The sequence below is a fragment of the Telopea speciosissima genome, chromosome 10 (genome assembly GCF_018873765.1).
Source record: "Telopea speciosissima isolate NSW1024214 ecotype Mountain lineage chromosome 10, Tspe_v1, whole genome shotgun sequence".
NCBI lineage: Eukaryota > Viridiplantae > Streptophyta > Magnoliopsida > Proteales > Proteaceae > Telopea > Telopea speciosissima.
Window position 1 is genome coordinate 55,838,124 of NC_057925.1, and position 17,919 is coordinate 55,856,042.

The 17,919-nt window shown below is 39.0% G+C and overlaps 2 protein-coding genes and 1 long non-coding RNA gene across 5 annotated transcripts in view; 1 reads left to right on the top strand and 2 right to left on the bottom strand.

The window, feature by feature from the left end:
- LOC122642405 (5'-nucleotidase SurE-like) overlaps positions 1-7,533 on the top strand; it is a 45,267-nt gene extending 37,734 nt beyond the window's left edge. Inside the window, exons 10-11 of one of the 3 annotated variants that reach the window (XM_043835855.1) lie at positions 3,791-3,795; positions 7,249-7,531. Coding sequence is in view for 1 of the 3 variants with exons in the window: in XM_043835857.1 (XP_043691792.1) it covers positions 3,791-3,795; positions 7,249-7,288 (45 nt within the window). In the remaining 2 variants the exon portion in view is untranslated. Of the gene's footprint in view, positions 1-3,790; positions 3,796-7,248 lie in introns of all 3 variants that reach the window. The other 2 variants (XM_043835857.1, XM_043835856.1) reach the window with 2 other exon arrangements.
- A 2,644-nt stretch (positions 7,534-10,177) lies between these two features.
- Positions 10,178-11,045, bottom strand: LOC122642922. Its single transcript, XR_006330129.1, has 2 exons — positions 10,861-11,045; positions 10,178-10,575 (listed from the first exon to the last, which is right to left on the bottom strand). It is a non-coding gene; the product is annotated as an uncharacterized LOC122642922 (long non-coding RNA).
- Positions 11,046-13,172: 2,127 nt separating this feature from the next.
- On the bottom strand, positions 13,173-16,852 carry LOC122641497. The gene is made up of 5 exons (XM_043834755.1): positions 16,534-16,852; positions 15,848-15,949; positions 15,242-15,306; positions 13,725-13,780; positions 13,173-13,638 (listed from the first exon to the last, which is right to left on the bottom strand). Exons 1-5 carry the CDS (start codon positions 16,737-16,739, stop codon positions 13,516-13,518), a joined length of 552 nt encoding a protein of 183 aa, XP_043690690.1. The 5' UTR covers positions 16,740-16,852; the 3' UTR covers positions 13,173-13,515.
- Between the last annotated feature and the right edge of the window lie 1,067 nt (positions 16,853-17,919).

Sequence of the window (17,919 nt, forward strand, 5' to 3'; positions counted from 1 at the left end):
TTTAAAATTCCCAAAAATTTAGCCGTCAGAAAAAGCTAAAATTTAGATCGAAACTCCCTCTGGTAGTGAACCACAAGTCTGTAAAAAATAGCAACTTCTGATGGGAAAATAAAAAACCTTAGCTGGGCAGTTACCAGAATCGAGCAAAGATCTGGGGTTTGATTTTGCAGAAATTCCAGCCGTCAGACTAGGCTGAAACTGAGGTCGAGTTTCCCTCTTGTAGTGGAGAACAAGTCCTCAAAAAAGGAGCTGATTCTGACCAGCCAATAAGAAGCCCTAATTTTAGCAAAAAATTAGGGCAAAAAAAGCTGTTTGGAGAGAAATCGCAGAGCTGAATTTGTCTTGGCTTGATTCAATACTACAGTCTTCAAACAGGAAGAGGTGTGTGCCAGGGATTGCAGGAACCAATCTCTAGAAAAAATAGAAATCGATCTTCAGCTTTGTGGGAAGAACTCGATCTCCAATGGAGGGAACCTGTCGGCAGTAGGCAACACCAGTAATCTTCAATCTTCAATGAGGTGAATGCGAGGGCAGCATCTAAATCTTCATTAGATCACCTCATAGGTGCTGCCCTGAATGAGAGAGAGGAGCCGAGAGTGGTGGAGAAGGGAGAAACCAGAAACTGTGGGAGGGGGGAGAAAAAAAACCAGAAAAAACTTGAGAACTTCTTCTTAGATCAGATTCTGCTCTGATATCATGTTAGAAGCCCTATAGAACTAAATGCTTGAGTGATTCATAGAGTTCACCAAGCCCTTTTATTTATAGGAAAGAGAATTACAATGATTCAGACTAGAACTAGGAATTACAATGATTTAGACTAGAACTAGGACTTACAATGATTTAGGCTAGAACTAGGAAAGACCCCCTTAGCTGATTCTAATTAGGAATACTAAATAGATCGACTAGAAGGGGGAAAAGAGGAAAAACCAAATATACCCCTATCGGGTATAACTACATAATTTAACAGTCCTGATCAGCCAAAGCCATTCACGGTCAAAGACTAGGATCCTTCTGGTACGAGGCCAGATCGAAGATAGGGCTTTTTTCCAGATGGGGGAGGTGAAAGGGCAAGCGAAGAAAAGGTGGGGGATGTCTTCACGTCCGTTCCAGCAAAGGTTACAAGAGGGGGGGGGATATTGTGGTGGATGAGGAAGGCTTGGGTGGGCAGGCAAAGTCTGAAGGCTCTCCAAACAGTGAAGCTATGGCGAGGAATATGGCCTTTGAACCAAACAGTGGGGCTAGGGTCTTTGGTGAAGTTCCAGGCTGAAGAGGAGGTGAAGAGACCATTGGGGGAGGGAAGCCAAATAATCTTATCCGCACAAGGGGAGAGAGTGGACTGAAGAGGAGGAAGGGTTGCCCAGATTTGAGAGAGGATGGCAGGGTTGATAGAGAGATGGGGGGTCCTAGATCCAAAGGATATGAGGGATGAGAGAGGGGCTGCCTTAGGGAGGCCAGAGGAATAGATCGCTCTGGGGCTAAGGAAATTAAAGAGGACCCCCAGAGGATGCCAAGGGTCAAGCCAGAGAGAAGTGGTGGTGCCATCAGCGATGGTAGAGGAAATCCCCCGAAGGGCAAGGGGGCGAAGGGAGAGTATCTTACGCTAGATCCAAGAGGAATCAGCAGGGATAGAGACAGTCTAGATGGGAAGCTTGAGAATGCTAGAGTGTCCCGAATGCGGCGGATGCCGAGGCCTCCCTCAGATTTAGGGAGGCAGATAGACTTCCAGCTGGCAGGGTGAAGGAATTTAGAAGTATCAATCCCTTTCCAGAGGAAAGCACCGACGATGCGTTCCATAGCCTTGATGGTGGCTTTGGGGATACTAAAGATACCAGTCCAGTAGATGTAGGAAGCTTGGTGGTTCAGAATTAGAAACTAGGATTTTCAAAATTGTAACTATCAAGATCTTCCATTTGCTGTACAGATCAAAGTCAAATTTGGGTCGAAGGCTGTGATTTTCCAGCAGGTCTAAGCTTCCAAATATCTCTGAGATCCGGTGGCTGGATGGAGAGATATAGTTGGTCTCTGTTTGCTGAACTGTAACATGAAACAGGGAAATCCTTATGTATAGTTACAGAAGTGAACCACGATAGCTCCAGCGTGACAAGCTTCAAAGAATAGCGGCAGTTGTCTCCAAAACACCCACAGAATAGCATTAGATGAGCTGGAATGCTGGATTAAACTCAGATACTTACTTGATATCACAGGTACCAGACTAAGATTAGTAGAATAAGAAAAGAAGATATGAAGCCTCTCACCAAAAACCTAGGTTAGCATCTCACTAACCACCCCAATAATTTAGTTGATTGAATGGATACTGGTTTTGTGCCAACTATTCTGTGAGATGCTGTGATCTCCTTGTGGGCTATATCAGTAGATCTGGCACCTTCTTTGAAAATAGAAAATTCAAAACAGAATTAGAGACTGATCAGGATTCAGGAAATAGCAAATGAAACGGTTGGAAGGTAAGCTCAAAAATTAGATTTAGAAACCAGGACTAAGCATGTTCAGGACTTAGAAACTCTTAGGAATTAGTTTCCAAAATTGCAAGTTGCTGAAAACAGAACTCAGATTTAGTTACTACAGAAAATCACAATTAATCAAAGAGTAATAAGTGAAAACTAAAATATTAACAAAGGATTATTTTAGAAACAAGACTGAACAGAATTTGCAAGTAAACCAGAATTTAGAAAATAGTAGAAAATACAAATAATGGTAGAAACAGGGCTGTAACAGCATCATGGAATATGCAGTGGTCTGTTTTTGGAAATATTTAATAATGTTAATAGGGGAATGAATATTTATCTTGTACCGTAGACAAATCTAGTCGATCATGTCAACGATAAACACCATATACAACATCAAAAACCTGAAAACACAAGAAGATCCTCAAGGAATCAATGGGGCTGAGTCATGCCATTGGTCATTCTCCTTAAGATCATAGACACCCCATATGGTGTAAACTGGGTTCTTATGAGTCAACCTCCTAGATAAAACAGCCCTATAGACCCCTCCAGTAGTTGTTGCACTCTCTTATTGGGCCACGTTGGGACACTTCATAGTTGTGCTCAATCGGACATCAACAAAACTATGAATAGAGAAAGACCAAGATCAAGAGAAAACAGAAGTTGAAAAATGTTAGAGAAATGGGCTAAACCTCCTCTCTCTATGTATAGGAGAAGAAGAGATACCATCGAGGGTTGTCTCCAAAAGACATGCCCAAGCACCATGTCTTTTCCAAAAGATATGTTTGTTGACCATTCAAACATGTTTTCCAATAGTCACACATTCATTTAGGTGCCTATTTGGAAAAAACATAACCCTCTAACAAACCTTTTACAAAATGAAAACAATATTTGAATCATCATCTAAAACATTTAAAAATTCCAACATCTGCCAATGTAACTTCTTGTTAGAATATCAAGAATTAATAATAAGACCAAAGGAAGAGAGGAAGAAGAAGAAGAAAAAGAAAAGAAGAATGGAGAGAAACCACGCAAATCCCAAGAGAGGAGAGGACCTGCGGGTAGAATTCTGTTCTACTGTAGGCCTGTCCCTTTAGTATTTATAATAAAAATAATATAAACTTTAGGACAATAATGCCCCTACATCTAACCGGCATAATAAAGGACTAAAGCAAACCAAGGTAAATAGATCTAACTGCCCCTAGACTTATATTTCAACACTCCCCCTCAAGCTGGAACATATATATCACCCATGCTCAGCTTGTTACAACAAGATCGAAAACTAGGAGCAAATAAAGATTTGGTAAACACATCAACAAGCTGATTAGAGGAAGTGATAAATGGTGTCTCAATCAATTTCTCCAAGACGGCACTGCGAACGAAGTGACAATCCACCTCAATATGATTGGTCCTCTCATGAAAGACCGGATTATTAGCAATGTAGATGGCTGTCTGGTTCTCACAAAACATCTTTATAGGAGTTGGAACTGAAAATCCCATCTCAAGTAGAAGAGACCTAGCTCACATCAACTCAACATTAGTATGAGCCATAGCTCTATACTCTGCTTCAGCCATAGTTATCAAGGTGGGAAGGAGACTATGGCGTTGTAAAGAACCAAAAAATCAAGGTGACATCGCTATGGCGGCAAGGCGCCATCCAAGGAGCCTAGACGCCATGGCATCGCCTTGATAACTATGGCTTCAGCATTGGATTTGGAAACAGTGGCTTGTTTCTTGCTTCGCCACGTAACCAGATTTCCCCAAACAAACGTATAATACCTTGTGGTAGACCGACGATCACTAGCCGAACCTGCCCAATCTGCATTAGAGTATGCAACAAGCTCCATATGTCTATTGGGACGATAAATAAGCCCCTTCCCAGGAGCACCCTTCAAATACCGAAGTACCCGAATAGTGGGCATCCCAATGAGACTTACAAGGGAATTGCATGAACTGGCTGAGAACCCCAACAACATAAGATATATCAAGCCTAGTGACGGTCAAGTATAATAGCTTTCCATCTAAGCTTCTGTAGGAGTGAACATCCTTAAGAGACTCACCATCATCAATTCCAAACTTTTTATTAGGATCCATAGGAATATCTACTGGTTTTGCATTAAGCATACCATTTTCGGTCAAGAGATCCAACACATACTTTCTTTGAGACAGGCTGATCCCCTTTTTGCTTCTAATGACCTCAATCCCAAGAAAGTAGTGAAGCTGGCCCAAGTTTTTAGTTTGAAAATGATGTTGTAAGTAATCTTTCACCTCCTTGATCCCACTCTCATCATTTCCTGACACAATGATTTCATCTACATAGACAACAAGAACTACCAATTTCTCTCCTTGACGATGAACAAACATAGAATGGTCTGAGAAACACTGAGAAAAACCATAACCAGTCACATTGGAACTAAACTTCTCAAACCATGCCCAAGGAGACTGTTTCAGCCCATAAATGGCCTTGTGCAGCCTACACATACGTCCAACATTCTCCCCCTGAGCAACATACCCAGGAGGTTGCTCCATATAGAACTCCTTGAGTAACTCTTCATAAAGAAAGGCATTTTTAATGTCCAACTAGTGCAAGGGCCAATCAAAATTCACAGCCATAGAAATAATGAGACAAATTGAATTCAACCTAGCCACAGGAGAGAAGGTCTCAAAATAATCAACACCATAGGTCTGGGTGTATCCCTTAGCAACCAGACGGGCTTTAAGCCGCTCAACAGAACCATCAGAATGATACTTAAAATTATACACCCACCGACACTTGACCAGGTCTTTACCAGGAGGTAAATCCACCAACTCCCATGTTAGAATATCAAGAATTAATAATCAGACCAGAGGAAGAAGAAGAAGAAAAAGAAAAGAAGAATGGAGAGAAACCACGCAAATCCCAAGAGAGGAGAGGACCTGCGGGTAGAACAGAATGTTCTCCCGCAGGCCTGTCCCTTTAGTATTTATAATAAAAATAGAATAAACTTTAGGACAGTAATGCCCCTACATCAAACCGACATAACAAAGGACTAAAGCAAACCAAGGTAAATAGACCTAACTGCCCCCAGACTTATATTTCAACACTTGTGATCCAGCAATATAACCTGATTGGAAACTAATTCCTGAGAGTTTCTAAGTCATGGTTTCTAAATCTGATTTGTTGAGCTTACCTTCTAATTGTTTCAGTTGCTATTTCCTGATCAGTTTCTAATTCTGTTTTGGAAACCTTCTATTTTCAAAGACAGTACCATATCTCTTGATCTAGCTTCTGGATTTATTCAAAATTTTGGGGATTCTTTCTATCACTTGTCTCCTACACTCAACCAGAATATCAGAGAGAGATAATTCTTTGATCGAAAGTCATTAGGTTTCAACCAAGCCTGTCCTGTTTTAGGTCCTGCGATCCTACCTGTTAGGCAGAATCTGAAACTTATTTCTAGATTAAACCGGGATTCTATTACTTGGTGCACTAAGTTGGCAACTGGCTTTGTAAATCCTAGCCAAACCCTTTAGAATGAATCTTGAGAACAATATTCCATGTAGTAACATCATTTAGCTGAGATAAGGCTTAGTTGAGTTGAGTTGTTTATATTTATTGTATTCATTAGGATAGTACAATGTGGCTCTGAATCAAATTCACAGGTTGGATGGTGACAGAAAATTTGATCCTGTTACCTAATTTGGTATTTTTTGTTATAAGACAATCTTTAGGCTGCAGCCCATTTGGCTCTGGATTCTGGCTTGCTGTAAATGACACACATGGTAAATTATGGTGCCTAAACAATTTTTTTTTGCTCTTGTAGCCCCAGAAATGAGAAACTCCTTACATTCTGTCTCTCTCTCTCTCTTTCTCTCTCTGCTATTTGTAAATGTGGATATAGAAATGTATCACACTCCATGTATATTGCTATTTATCGACTAGGTCAATTAGACACAAGACACTCCTAAAATGCTCTTTGTTTTTTTGTTTACTGTCATTGGTGACGTGGATGTAAAATGTATCGCACTCCATGTGTCTGTAATCAATAGGTCAATTAGGCAAGGCATCTGACTCAATCAATTAGACACTAGACACTCCTAAAATGTTTTTTTTGTTGTTTGTTTAAGTCATTGGTAGTGCGGATATAAAAATGTATCACACTCCATTTATCTGGCTACTTATTCGCTAGGTCAATTAGGCAGGGCATCGGACTCATTGAGGACAGCCAATGTTTTGGTTTCTATGTTAATTCTTTGGAGGAAACTTTTTTGAGTTAGATGGGTTTGAATAATAGAATCAGGTGTGGGATTTCCTCACTGGAGAAACTAGAGTTGATGAACCACGCTCAGAATTTGTTAACCAAGGATCCCAATTATTTTAAAAGTAAAAATGTGTGATGCACTTTTGGAGGTCAAACGAAAACCTTCTCTTCCCTAGTTAATATGGAAAAGAAAAACCTTTTTCTTCCTTGGCATGGTGGTGGCTACTTGAAACCACTTGTAGACTTCTGACTCTGTGTTAATTTGTAATAATTTTTACGAGAAAAGAACGCTACCTGGTCACATGCGATGTGCGGCTCCTGCACCTAGATACAGGGTCGCGTGAAATAACTGTCGCGTCCCCATGGAAAGGCGAAAATCCCCAAGGACGCGGTGGTCATTTCACGCAATCCCGTGTCTAGGCGCAGGAGCAGTGCCAGATGCGACCTGGTATCGTTCTCTTCCCCTAATTTTTAATTGTTCTCGGTTGACCTTATTAGCTCAAAGTTGTTTTACTGAAACACTCAAGTTTTGCATTGTGTTGGAGCTACAGGCATGTGGATTCTTGCATGTTCAGACATTGCTGAAGACATTCTTTGGTTATCTCTTCTATGCTACTACATTGCTCCCAGCCTTCTATCAAGAGGATCAAAATTTACCCATGTTGATGAGGGCATATATGGATACACAAAAAATTTAATATTTGAGTCACTTCCAGTATTGGATTGTAATAAAATGGCCATTTTTGGAAGGTAAATAAATTTTTATGATATAATTGGTTTCTTGGTGATCAATAGTTTTCAAAATCTGTTCCATCCCCAGGTGATAAGAAATTAATCTTTGAAAAGGTATATTAATCTGTTTGTTCTGTCTGGTACTTTATTTACACGAGTAAGTGGAATGTAACTCTCAACAGGAGCTTTGCTCTGTTGGTTGAATATCCTTAATCTTTGCCTTATCTGTGAGGTTGGTAAGAAGATCAATCAAAAGCTTCTTCATTGTGATGTTGCTAGAAGGGTATGGTATAATTTCCTGAATTCCTCTGGCTTTAGCTAGACATTTTTCAGATTTGTTCTTTGCCCCTTCTACTGAAACGGGTTGAGATACCTCTGGAGATTTGTTCATCTGACTTTACCCAGGGAGTAAGGGAGTTCCAAGACCCCATTACCCAGTGCTGGTCCCACCTATGCAGGGTCCTAGGAGAGGTGAGTTTGGAGTGGGTCCTAACCTTTGGCATTTTTGTATGAATAGTGATTACCCTTGAAACTCAAACCCAGGCATTTGTCCTGTAAGCCTGAACCTTTTACAATTGCTCTCGGCAATGGCCCCTCGATCTTTGTCATTCCAATGATAATAATATCCGCTGTACATATGGTGCATTAGACACTACTGATTATGCTACGGTTTGGGCTGTGGCAGTGTTTGGTTTCTCTACCGTTGGCCTTTTATGGTCCATTCCCCTTGGAAGTACCTTTGAATTCATATTTGGTTTTGATCCAATGGCCTTCGGAATTTCCGGATTGTTGGGGTTCTCAGCCTTCTTGGGTGCCTTGGACATTGGAGATTCATTGCAAACATAATATATCTTGCCCTTTACTTGGGGGTAAGAACCCATACCCTCCCCATCAAGGGTCTTACGCTTACCCTATAGGTAGGTAAGGAATTGTCTTACCCTCACCCTCCAAGGAATGGGTGAAGTTTTCTCATTACCCGGCGGGTAAGATGGGTAAGGTGTGTAAAACCTAGTATTGTGAAGTTTAGCATAATATTTAAGGAAAAAGGAACGCTAATCGGTGCTGTGTCTAGCAAAGGTCACACACCCGAACAGAAAATTACTTCCCTTTAATTTATTAACATTTTCGTTTTGAGGTACACACAACTGGTTTTCCCCTTGCTTAGGAAAATTAGAAAACGGCACACAGATATGCAGTTGTATTGTATAGGGTTTCCTCTCAATTCCTAGGATTGAACTGAAGGGACAACACTGATTGATTTTGCTCTCACAAGTTTCTTGTTTCTATAAGAATTGTTTGGAAGACTTGAAAATCAGGTTAGGTGCCCTATCCATTTTATAATGGATACAGACAGATAAGCTAACTACAACACGAATAAGATCCACAGAGAAAGAAAAAGACTAATGATCACAAGAATTGGTGAACTTCGTATTCATCACCAATTCCAAATCCTTTGATACGTGCATGAACAAGGGAGGAACATGTACTGCAACTTAGAGTTTAAACTTTAAGGTATCATAAAGTTATAATAATAATGTCATTAAGCCACGGCAATCTACCTATCAAATTTCAGCTTCTTGGGAACTAACTAGAACTTAAAGAGTTCAAACTTGATGGCATTATAAAGTTATAATAATTAATTTCATTTTATGAAAATGGAATCTAGATTTTCTGTCAAAATCAGACAGACTTTTAAGGCACTTCCCCCTCTCTTTCACCTTTTTTTTTTTTCAATCCGTATTTATTTATGGGTAAAAGAACCCTGGACCTGGCTCCTGTCCACCCTAGGCAGGAGCTGGACGTGGGATCCATCTGTGAAATGACCATCCCACATTTGTTTTTGCTGTCATTTGGCGGGTCTGGACCGTCCAGCTCTTGCCACGGCTGCACAGAATCCTTTTCACGATATCAGCACCCATGACATTTTTATACGGTCCCACTCATTACTGTAGCAACCCTTTTGAAATTCTCATATACCCCTCTACTGTCAGTGTTTCCCATAATACCCTTCCTTCTACTGCCTGAAACTGCACACAGGCATCGAAGGGAATCCTCTCCCTTTATTTATTTAGGAAGAAAAAGGGGACACCAAACTAAAACCCCCGAGTAAGAGCAACAGGCAAAGACCCTAGACTGGAACTTCAAACAGTACTACAGATGTTAAAAAAAAAGAAGATTAGCCTCTTATAATGACTTCACTGTGTGATTTGAAGCTAATGACAGAAACACCCTGAAGGTCCTTAAATCGAGTTGAATCCATTAATCTAGAAACTCAATATACAACAACATCAGTGCCTATTGTTGGGGGTATGATGTCTTGTATTCCGTCAGTTGTAGAAGGGGATGTCTCGTATTCTGTCGCTTGTACTATAAGGGGCTGTTGAGAAAACCTTTTTTAGGGCTATATGGCTATATGGGTATTTCGGTAAATTACTTATCTAGGGTTTTGCTATAAATTTGTAACAAATGTTCTTATTTTGTAATCGATCTGAGAGAGTTGTGAGGACAAGCGGCTGTAATTCTATTCTTTATTGATAGTGAAACATATCTCATCTCACATAGACTCCTCACCTTAGCCACATGACAAATTGGTGACAGAAGCAAAGTTCACCAATCATTGTGAAGAGAAGGCTTCATGAAAAAGAGAAAACAAAGGTTCAGATTACCTAAAAAGGACTTTAAAAAGGGTACTTGTTGAGCACGTGAAAGAATGAAGAAACTAACATTAGATGTTATTAATTTAACAACAATTCATATTATGACTAGTGTTCTGAAAAAAAAAGCGCTTCAAGATTGAGAGCAAAACAAAATCTTTTAATTATAAGATGCCCATCTGCTAAAATTCTAATTACAGATCATGGAAAACTTGGAAATAAAAGGGAAAAAAAAAAAAAAACATAAAGTGGTGCCTGGGTTGAAAGAGGAAAGAAGCCAATAGAGATGAGCATGTATGAGATCTTAAGTAAGTATTATATATACACAATGCCTCCTCCTTCCTTTAGTTTCTTTCCAGACCTTCTAGCCTTCATTGTTTTGCTGGTAAGGCAGGTGTGTTTGATCCACCAAAATTGACCACAGGACATGCACATCTTCACAAGGGCAGGACTTGACATCCTCATATAGAATGTATATCCCTCTACCTGAAAAAAAAAAAACACAAGACAAAATCCAGTTAAAGGAAAGCTGATAAATAAAGATAGAAGAGCTTAAAATGACTCCTACCCAATAAATATAATGGAGTTGAAGGAGAGAGAGAACTGAGAAAAATAGTAATAGAAGGGAGGAGAATGTAGCATGGATTAGAATAAACAATGAAAAGCATGGAAAGAACAGAGAAAAAAGAAAGCAGAGTAGCACATAACAGCTGTGTCCAGGTAAAACTGAAATGTGGAAAAAAGGGAAGATGGGTAGGAAGTAGAATTTACTCTTTTTGTGGGCTGAATGCAGACGAACCCAGACCTTCTTCAATGGAGAGAAGAGGGCTTGCAGCCAACCCATTTGGTGAAGTGGGTATGGTTCATGGTAGGTGAGAGAGTGGGGGGAAGGAAATAGAGAGAAGTTAAGAGAGAAGAGAAAGAAACTGTAGGTTTGCTTAGACAAGGGTGAAGTTTGGATCAGTATTTTGCAGACCAATCATGATTAAAACATTTTACTCTTGGTGTAATGTCTTTGTCACTATACCTCTTTACCTTTACCTTCTAGTAGTGGCCAACCCCTTTCAGTCATTTTTACACTTCAGAAAGCTCTTCTGTTTGCCCTTTGTGTTTGTTTATGTTTACTATCCCTTCCTCTCTCTATATATCAAGTATATATAACAGTCCTTGTGCTTGAACTTGAAGGTACATATTTACTTTGCTAGATTAACTTTTGATGTATATAGCCCCACATGTAGGACTTCCTCTTAATTCTTTTCCCTTTTTGTATACTTCTTGTGTGTAAAGTAAAGGAAACCCCAAGAAGAGTCTCCTTCTCCTACAAGGACTTCAATTTTGATCAAATTGTTTAAATCTGATTTTTTATTTTTTTTTTGGGCTTTTTGGGTAAATGGGTTTATTTAGTAATCGTACAAGTAAGAGTGGCATTGATTGCACGAAAGCCTCTATAAGGTTTAATGGCTTTTTTAATTTTGGTCTAGTAGTTTCCACAATGTGTGATAATATATGAATTTATTTCTAGACTATATCTCCATTCTTTAGTCAATGTGAAAATGAATGGATTTTCATCCTTGCAAGTGCGGTGCACTGCCCGGTGCACATTTATTAAAATGCATCCAATGGTGGCTACTACATTTGAAAGGATAAAAATCTAAGAACATGTTCTTGACCACCGTCAGATACTCTTTAAAGGTGCACCCCCCCTTGAGAGGATAAAAATTCGAAAACTTGCTAGCACCATATACTAACACATTCAGTGACCTATGTCATATTGTCACCAGGTATGCCAATGAAAAAGTACAAAATTAGATCTTGCAAAGAGTCATATGTGTTGGGGTTCTATGTGGAAGGCGAAAGTAATAATCTCACATCGAATGTGACCTACCCGATGTGGAGATTTATAGTATTTGGGCACTCTCTCTTTAATGGTTAGCTTTTAAGGATGAGTTCTACCAAATTCCTAACAAGTGGTATAAAAGCCAATGTTGTGGCAAAGCCAAGACATGGTAGAGTTAGAGCATGACAACCTTGTGCCTCCAAGGATGAAGTCGAAAAAGATCTCAGTTGCTCCCACATGGAGGGAGAGATTGTTGGTGTTCTATCATTTCTATGTGGAAGTAATAATCTCACATCGAATGTGAGTAACCTGATGTGGAGACTTATAGATACTTGGGAACCCTCTTTTTAACAACTAGCTTTTAAAGATGAGTTCTACCCAAATCCAAACAATATGTTTGACTACTAGTTTAGGAACGGTTCACATATCTTTCTGTCTCCATGTATTTTAATTGGATCATGTGATTTCAGGTTGGAAATGACAATGGGCTGTAGTTTATGTTGTTATTATGTTTATAAGCTGCATCAAAGTGACAGGTCAATAGCATAAATATGAGTTAAAGATAAATTGCCTTAGGTCATAAAAGTGTGCTATAAATCCTTGCTAAATAATTGACCACATCAATAAGCTGGTCTGTTTGTCGACCTAGAAAAGAGGAAAATTTTTCCACCTTACCAGGTTTTTTGACAGTTTATCTAATTGGGTCAATTGGTTCAAATGGTAGATAAGCCTGCTCTGATTTTTACTGCAATTTTGAGATCTAACTTAACCTTGAAGAGGCTAGTTCCCACATCAAGTGCTCCAACCAAATGGTGATCAACAATGTGTTTTGGAGCACCAAAACAAATGTGTACTTTTTTTGGGGGGTGGGGGTGTGGTGAATGATACAAAAGTTTTATCAACTAATCAAGTTCCATAAATATCATAACCAGTGAAACAGCTTTTGATTCTTGTTACTTGTGGATTCAGTTTCCTAAGGACCTATGGAACACAACTGGGATCATTGCAATTTCTCAAATTCACCCCTTCCTAAACTTGAGTAACATTATTAACATGCACATTAAGCTAAGTGAAATCATGCTGCAGGAATGATAACTAACCCCAATGGCACTGTTTAGATCATCATTACAGGCTATCAAGCAACTTCACAAGGATCATAATTAACAGTGGCAACAGTTAGAAATACAATAACCACAGTGACAACAGGAACCATTTTGTACATCTCCCCCCCCCCCCCCCCCGCCCTCCAAAAAAGAAAAAAAAGAAGAAACATTCTATCAGTAGTCCTAAATCCTGATCACTCCAAATTGATGAGCATCCATGACCAGTATATGTCAAAAGAAATGTAACATGGCACTTGAAGTCTTCCGACAAAGATGCTACTTCTCATATCCATCAAGAGAAGACAGAAATTATACAGTTCTTCATAGGTGGGTTCTCTGAGCCCAGCTGCAAATGCTAAACACAAGTGATGATGTTTTAACTCGTTCTTTCGTTTGACTATTTGACACTCCCCTGATGAACGAATTGAACAAAGGCTGTTCCATAAATATAAGAGACAACTTCCAACATCCAGTTGTTCAAGTAAGTTAGATTGCTGCACAAACAATAACCAAAACGAGCAGAAGTGCAGCAGCTGCCAACACCAGGAAGATGACCCGACAAACATTCCAAATCCATCTTTTCCAACCAAGGGAAATGGTTTGTCTTCTCTGATCATGAACAGGAGTAAATTAGAACAAATGAGAAAAGAAAGACTACCAGATGAATCTAACTTGTATACATGATGGAAACTTACCGCAAGAGAAACCAGCAGCTCATGTTCTTGTTTAGAGAATGTAGTCTTTGTGTAATCTGCAGCAGAATGAGACATGTCTAGATGGGAAAAATACAAATAAAAAAATAAAAAAATGCCTTGGCCCACAGAAACAACCAATAGTCTCAAATTTTAGGCATGTAAGCGCAACTTATTTACCAAAGCATCACCACCCTCATATTGCCATTTTCCACCTTCCTGTTCCCTCCTTTCTACTATTGTTCTCATGCATATATATAACACCTATATTCCTCAATGTTGCACATATCAAATCAATAAGTCTTTCGAAGAGGGACCTGAGACCACCATTCATAATGCACTGATTCCCTATTCAGTCTATAGAGTTCCATAGGGGTATGGCACAAATAATGACACATGAAGCCAGACAAGACGATCATCTGTCTATTCAGTTTCTAGAAAATGAAGCAAATGATTTACAGTAAGCAATTACAATTATTTAAATCACCGGCATTCTTTAATCTGAATTAGAAGGGATAATATTAAAAACTACTTAGAGGTAAGTATAAATTGGTCATTACTTACGTTGGAGAGTGAAGGATAAAAGCTTACTCTCCCAACAGATTCATTTTACTAAATTAACTCAAAGAGGTGGAAAAAGAAGTATTGTGAACCATCGACAATAAATGGATCACATAATTTTCCAGATACAGAGCCATGTATTCTAAATATGTCTAGCTCTGGAAACTGGAAAGTACATGGAGAGTGCATATTGTAGGTTGTTCTAGACTGAAAGGAAAAAAGGGAGAACAAAAGGAAAAGAAAGATGGACAAGACACTTCTTACCACTCATGTATAAACCTTCAGCCCAGTTTTGGGCTACCTCCCAAGATGTGGCTCGCTGGATTGGCAGTCTGGATAGTAGTGAGACACATTTGATTGACATGTAACAGGATGATCTGTTGAGGATAATGGAACTTAGTATAATACCCATGTATGCTTAGCTAGTTTAGTATTTTTAATGGAGTGACCTATAGATGCATTGACAAACTGAATTCACTAGACACGGCATTTTTAACAAAAAAAGTTGAGTAAATACTATATCACGGTCCCAGAAAATTGAGGAACCATATATTTGGGACTTCAAAATATTTTATGGATCCTGTCTTCTCTTCACCATTCATCAACAGGACAAATTACAGAGAGAAAAAAGGTATACATTTTGAAGCATATGAGCTCGGACTGCTTGGTGCTTAATGAACTAATGAGCATCCATAGAAACATTGCAAATTTTCAATTGAGATCAAGAAATGGGTGACCAAGAAGATCTCTGAATAGGCATTTGGGGTGGAGATTGCCTTTTGCAGTTGAAACTTGAATACCATACAATTTGAGAAGTCAGCTACACCAGGTAGTTCCTGAGGAAAATTAGCACATTTTTTGGGTTCTCCCTTAAATTTTGCACGATCGGTATATCAGTGGATGAAGAACATTTGCATTTTCAGCATCTACTGTAGAACTAAGAGATGTTGGAACCATACCTTGACCATAGCTGCTAATCATTTTTGCAGGATCTTCAATAGCTTTAATAGGCAAGCTTCCAGGACTGTATAAAAGAGTAGATGCAAATACTAAGATCTTGCGAATAGAGAATAGATGATCGCTACACACTAGATAAGCATGATCAAATACTTTAATGATCTCAATTGAATTAGCACGACTGGTTGAAAATCTTGTGATAGGATTTCACTGGCTGATAAAATAATCATCAGCAAATCAGAAAATGCTCAATCTGACTGGAATACAGGGCCAAAATCATAAGAGGATCCTTTTTAGCTTTTCTGTCCCCCTTTATTTTTGGTGGGTGGATGTGACAACTTATCAAAATAATAAGCTACATCAATGGACAAACTGAACATAAGTGGAGCATACAAATGAATTAGCTCATAAACATCAATAAAAAGACAAACTTTAAAAAATGGGTCGTAGTGGAAATTGCAATTTCAGTTGCTTGCTGATGATAATAAGGCTCCTGAGAATATTGTTTGCTGTTTAAGAATGATAACTTCACCTATTCACTGACTTAGTAGTTAGTACCCTTCATAAAAAGGACAAAAGGAACTAAGAAAAACCACAATGAATCACACCTGGTTGTGACTTGTAATCTGTAGAGACTAAGGGCTATTTCTCTTGTCCGTAGCTGAAGGTCTGATAGCATGTTTCGTCGGAGATCCAGATCTTGATCGGTCCTGCAGATTAGTCATTATAATTCTACCTCAATTTTCCATCTTCTTAAGTCTGAAGTTGTATTAAAGAAAATCAAATGATAATTTTACAAGCTAACTAGCTTATGTTCTTGCTGGCTATAGAATTTGACATACATCAATAGGCCCTGACCTTGGAGAGACCCAGGATAGTATAAACTCTGAGTGAATTTACAGCAATCACATGCTAGAGAACCACATTTCAGCAATCAAAACACACATTGATCTAATATTTCAAACAAAACCCACCTCATTTCAAGCATTTCTCTTTAGATTTTTTTTTTTTTTTTTTTTTTTTTTGGGGGGGGGGGGGTGTGTTAATGCAAAGTCAAGCACCAGACATTGGAAGAGCCCATCAATCACTAAAATCAGCTGAGGAAAAAAAAATGGAGATAACAAAAATCTATAGATTAATTTACTGCAACAGGAAGCCTATTTAGCAACCAAATTCACTAATCACTAACTGAGATCAGGAAACATTACAAAGAAACATTCAGAAACAGCTTCCAGCAGAGAAAGCACACACGATAGCAAGACCAAGAGAAGAGAGAAGAGAGAAGAGCACACACAAGATGGGTTTCGCAGGTGGGTTGTGAAGAAGAGATTCCAAACGGTCGAGCTTGGGTCCAAGCTCCAAAAGCTTCCGGCGAGCACTGTCTCTAATACTTTGTCCTGGGTTCTGATCTTTGATTCTACTCTCCATTTCTTCTATCAATCTCGAAGCCTCTTGGGCTTCTCGAATCCATGCGTCACCAAGAAGAGGTTGTTGAGACATTTCTTACTTGTTAGAGAACCAATGGGTTTGCGGGAGACTGCGATTGGGAAGGGAAATCGCAATTGGCTCCTGAAGACGAAGAAGAGATGATGAATCGGAGATGTCGATGCAGTGGTTAATGAAATGACAGGCGCCAGCCAATCTGAACCAACTATTCCTTTCTTACTAACGGACCATAAATCTTTACAAGCACCACGTGGCATCATATATGACATATCGATATCTTTGAGGTGTTGTCACCATGGATTGATGAATCGGTATTGGATCGGTCTAATCGGTCAGGAATCAGTATCGGTATTAATGGTCGATCCTGTATCGATCTAGGACAAGGATAAAAATATTTAAAAAAATAAAATTTTCAAAGAAACAAGGGTAAATCTGTCTGATCTAGACCGATACCAGTACCGATACCGATTACTAAAACCATGATTCTCAGTTGTATCGACCGCTGCTAAAGGTAATTATCTTGATGGTAGATAGTTACCAAAATATAGGGATAAGATAAGTGAGGTTCAGGCTTAACGTGTGAAGAAGATATTCCATCTAATCTTTGTACTGCTACGGGAGAGATTGAGAAACCCACATAACAACATTGTTGTCCATTAGTGAACAGTGGAAATGTCGTCGAGAACGTCGAAGTTGGACGGCAACATCTGGAGACATGACTTTAGGGCTGAGGTAGGTATTCATCTCTTATGTTAATTCCGCTGCCAAATCACCACAGTAGTGATGCCTTTTATTCCCGTTGGAGTGGAATATGCGGAAGGTCCTGCTAAGAGAAGTTTTCTACTCTACTCAAATACGAGGGATTTTCTCTTCGACGTGGGTGAAGAAAAACTTAATCCATAAAATACTAACGGTCATATTTCTTTTATACAAGAAGCACAAAAAAAAAAAAAAAAAAAAAAAAAAATCATGAATATCATGTCGTAGCAATCGCTTTTCTTTCTTCTTTTTTTTTCTTTTTCTCTCTTTGTAAACATTAAGGTCCTACTTCACAACCCCTAAGTGTTCAAGTGTTCTTGCCACAAAAAAAAAAATGTTCTAGTGTTCACAGGAGAGCATTACAAAGTCATGAATATCATGTCGTCTTAGATATAATGTTGGATCGTGTTTGATGTAATCACATTTGGTTCCATTGAGAATGCAACCATGATGAATAAAATTCGGTATAGATTTG

What these genes read in the sequence shown, in the direction of transcription:
- LOC122641497 (XM_043834755.1), bottom strand. Translation starts at nt 16,739, where the DNA reads ATGTCTCAACAACCTCTTCTTGGTGACGCATGGATTCGAGAAGCCCAA. An exon ending in AGATTACAAGTCACAACCAG is followed by an intron (nt 15,307 to 15,847) that starts GTGTGATTCATT and finishes TCTTTTATACAG; the next exon opens with TCCTGGAAGCTTGCCTATTA. An exon ending in GATTAGCAGCTATGGTCAAG is followed by an intron (nt 13,781 to 15,241) that starts GTATGGTTCCAA and finishes ATTCTGCTGCAG; the next exon opens with ATTACACAAAGACTACATTC.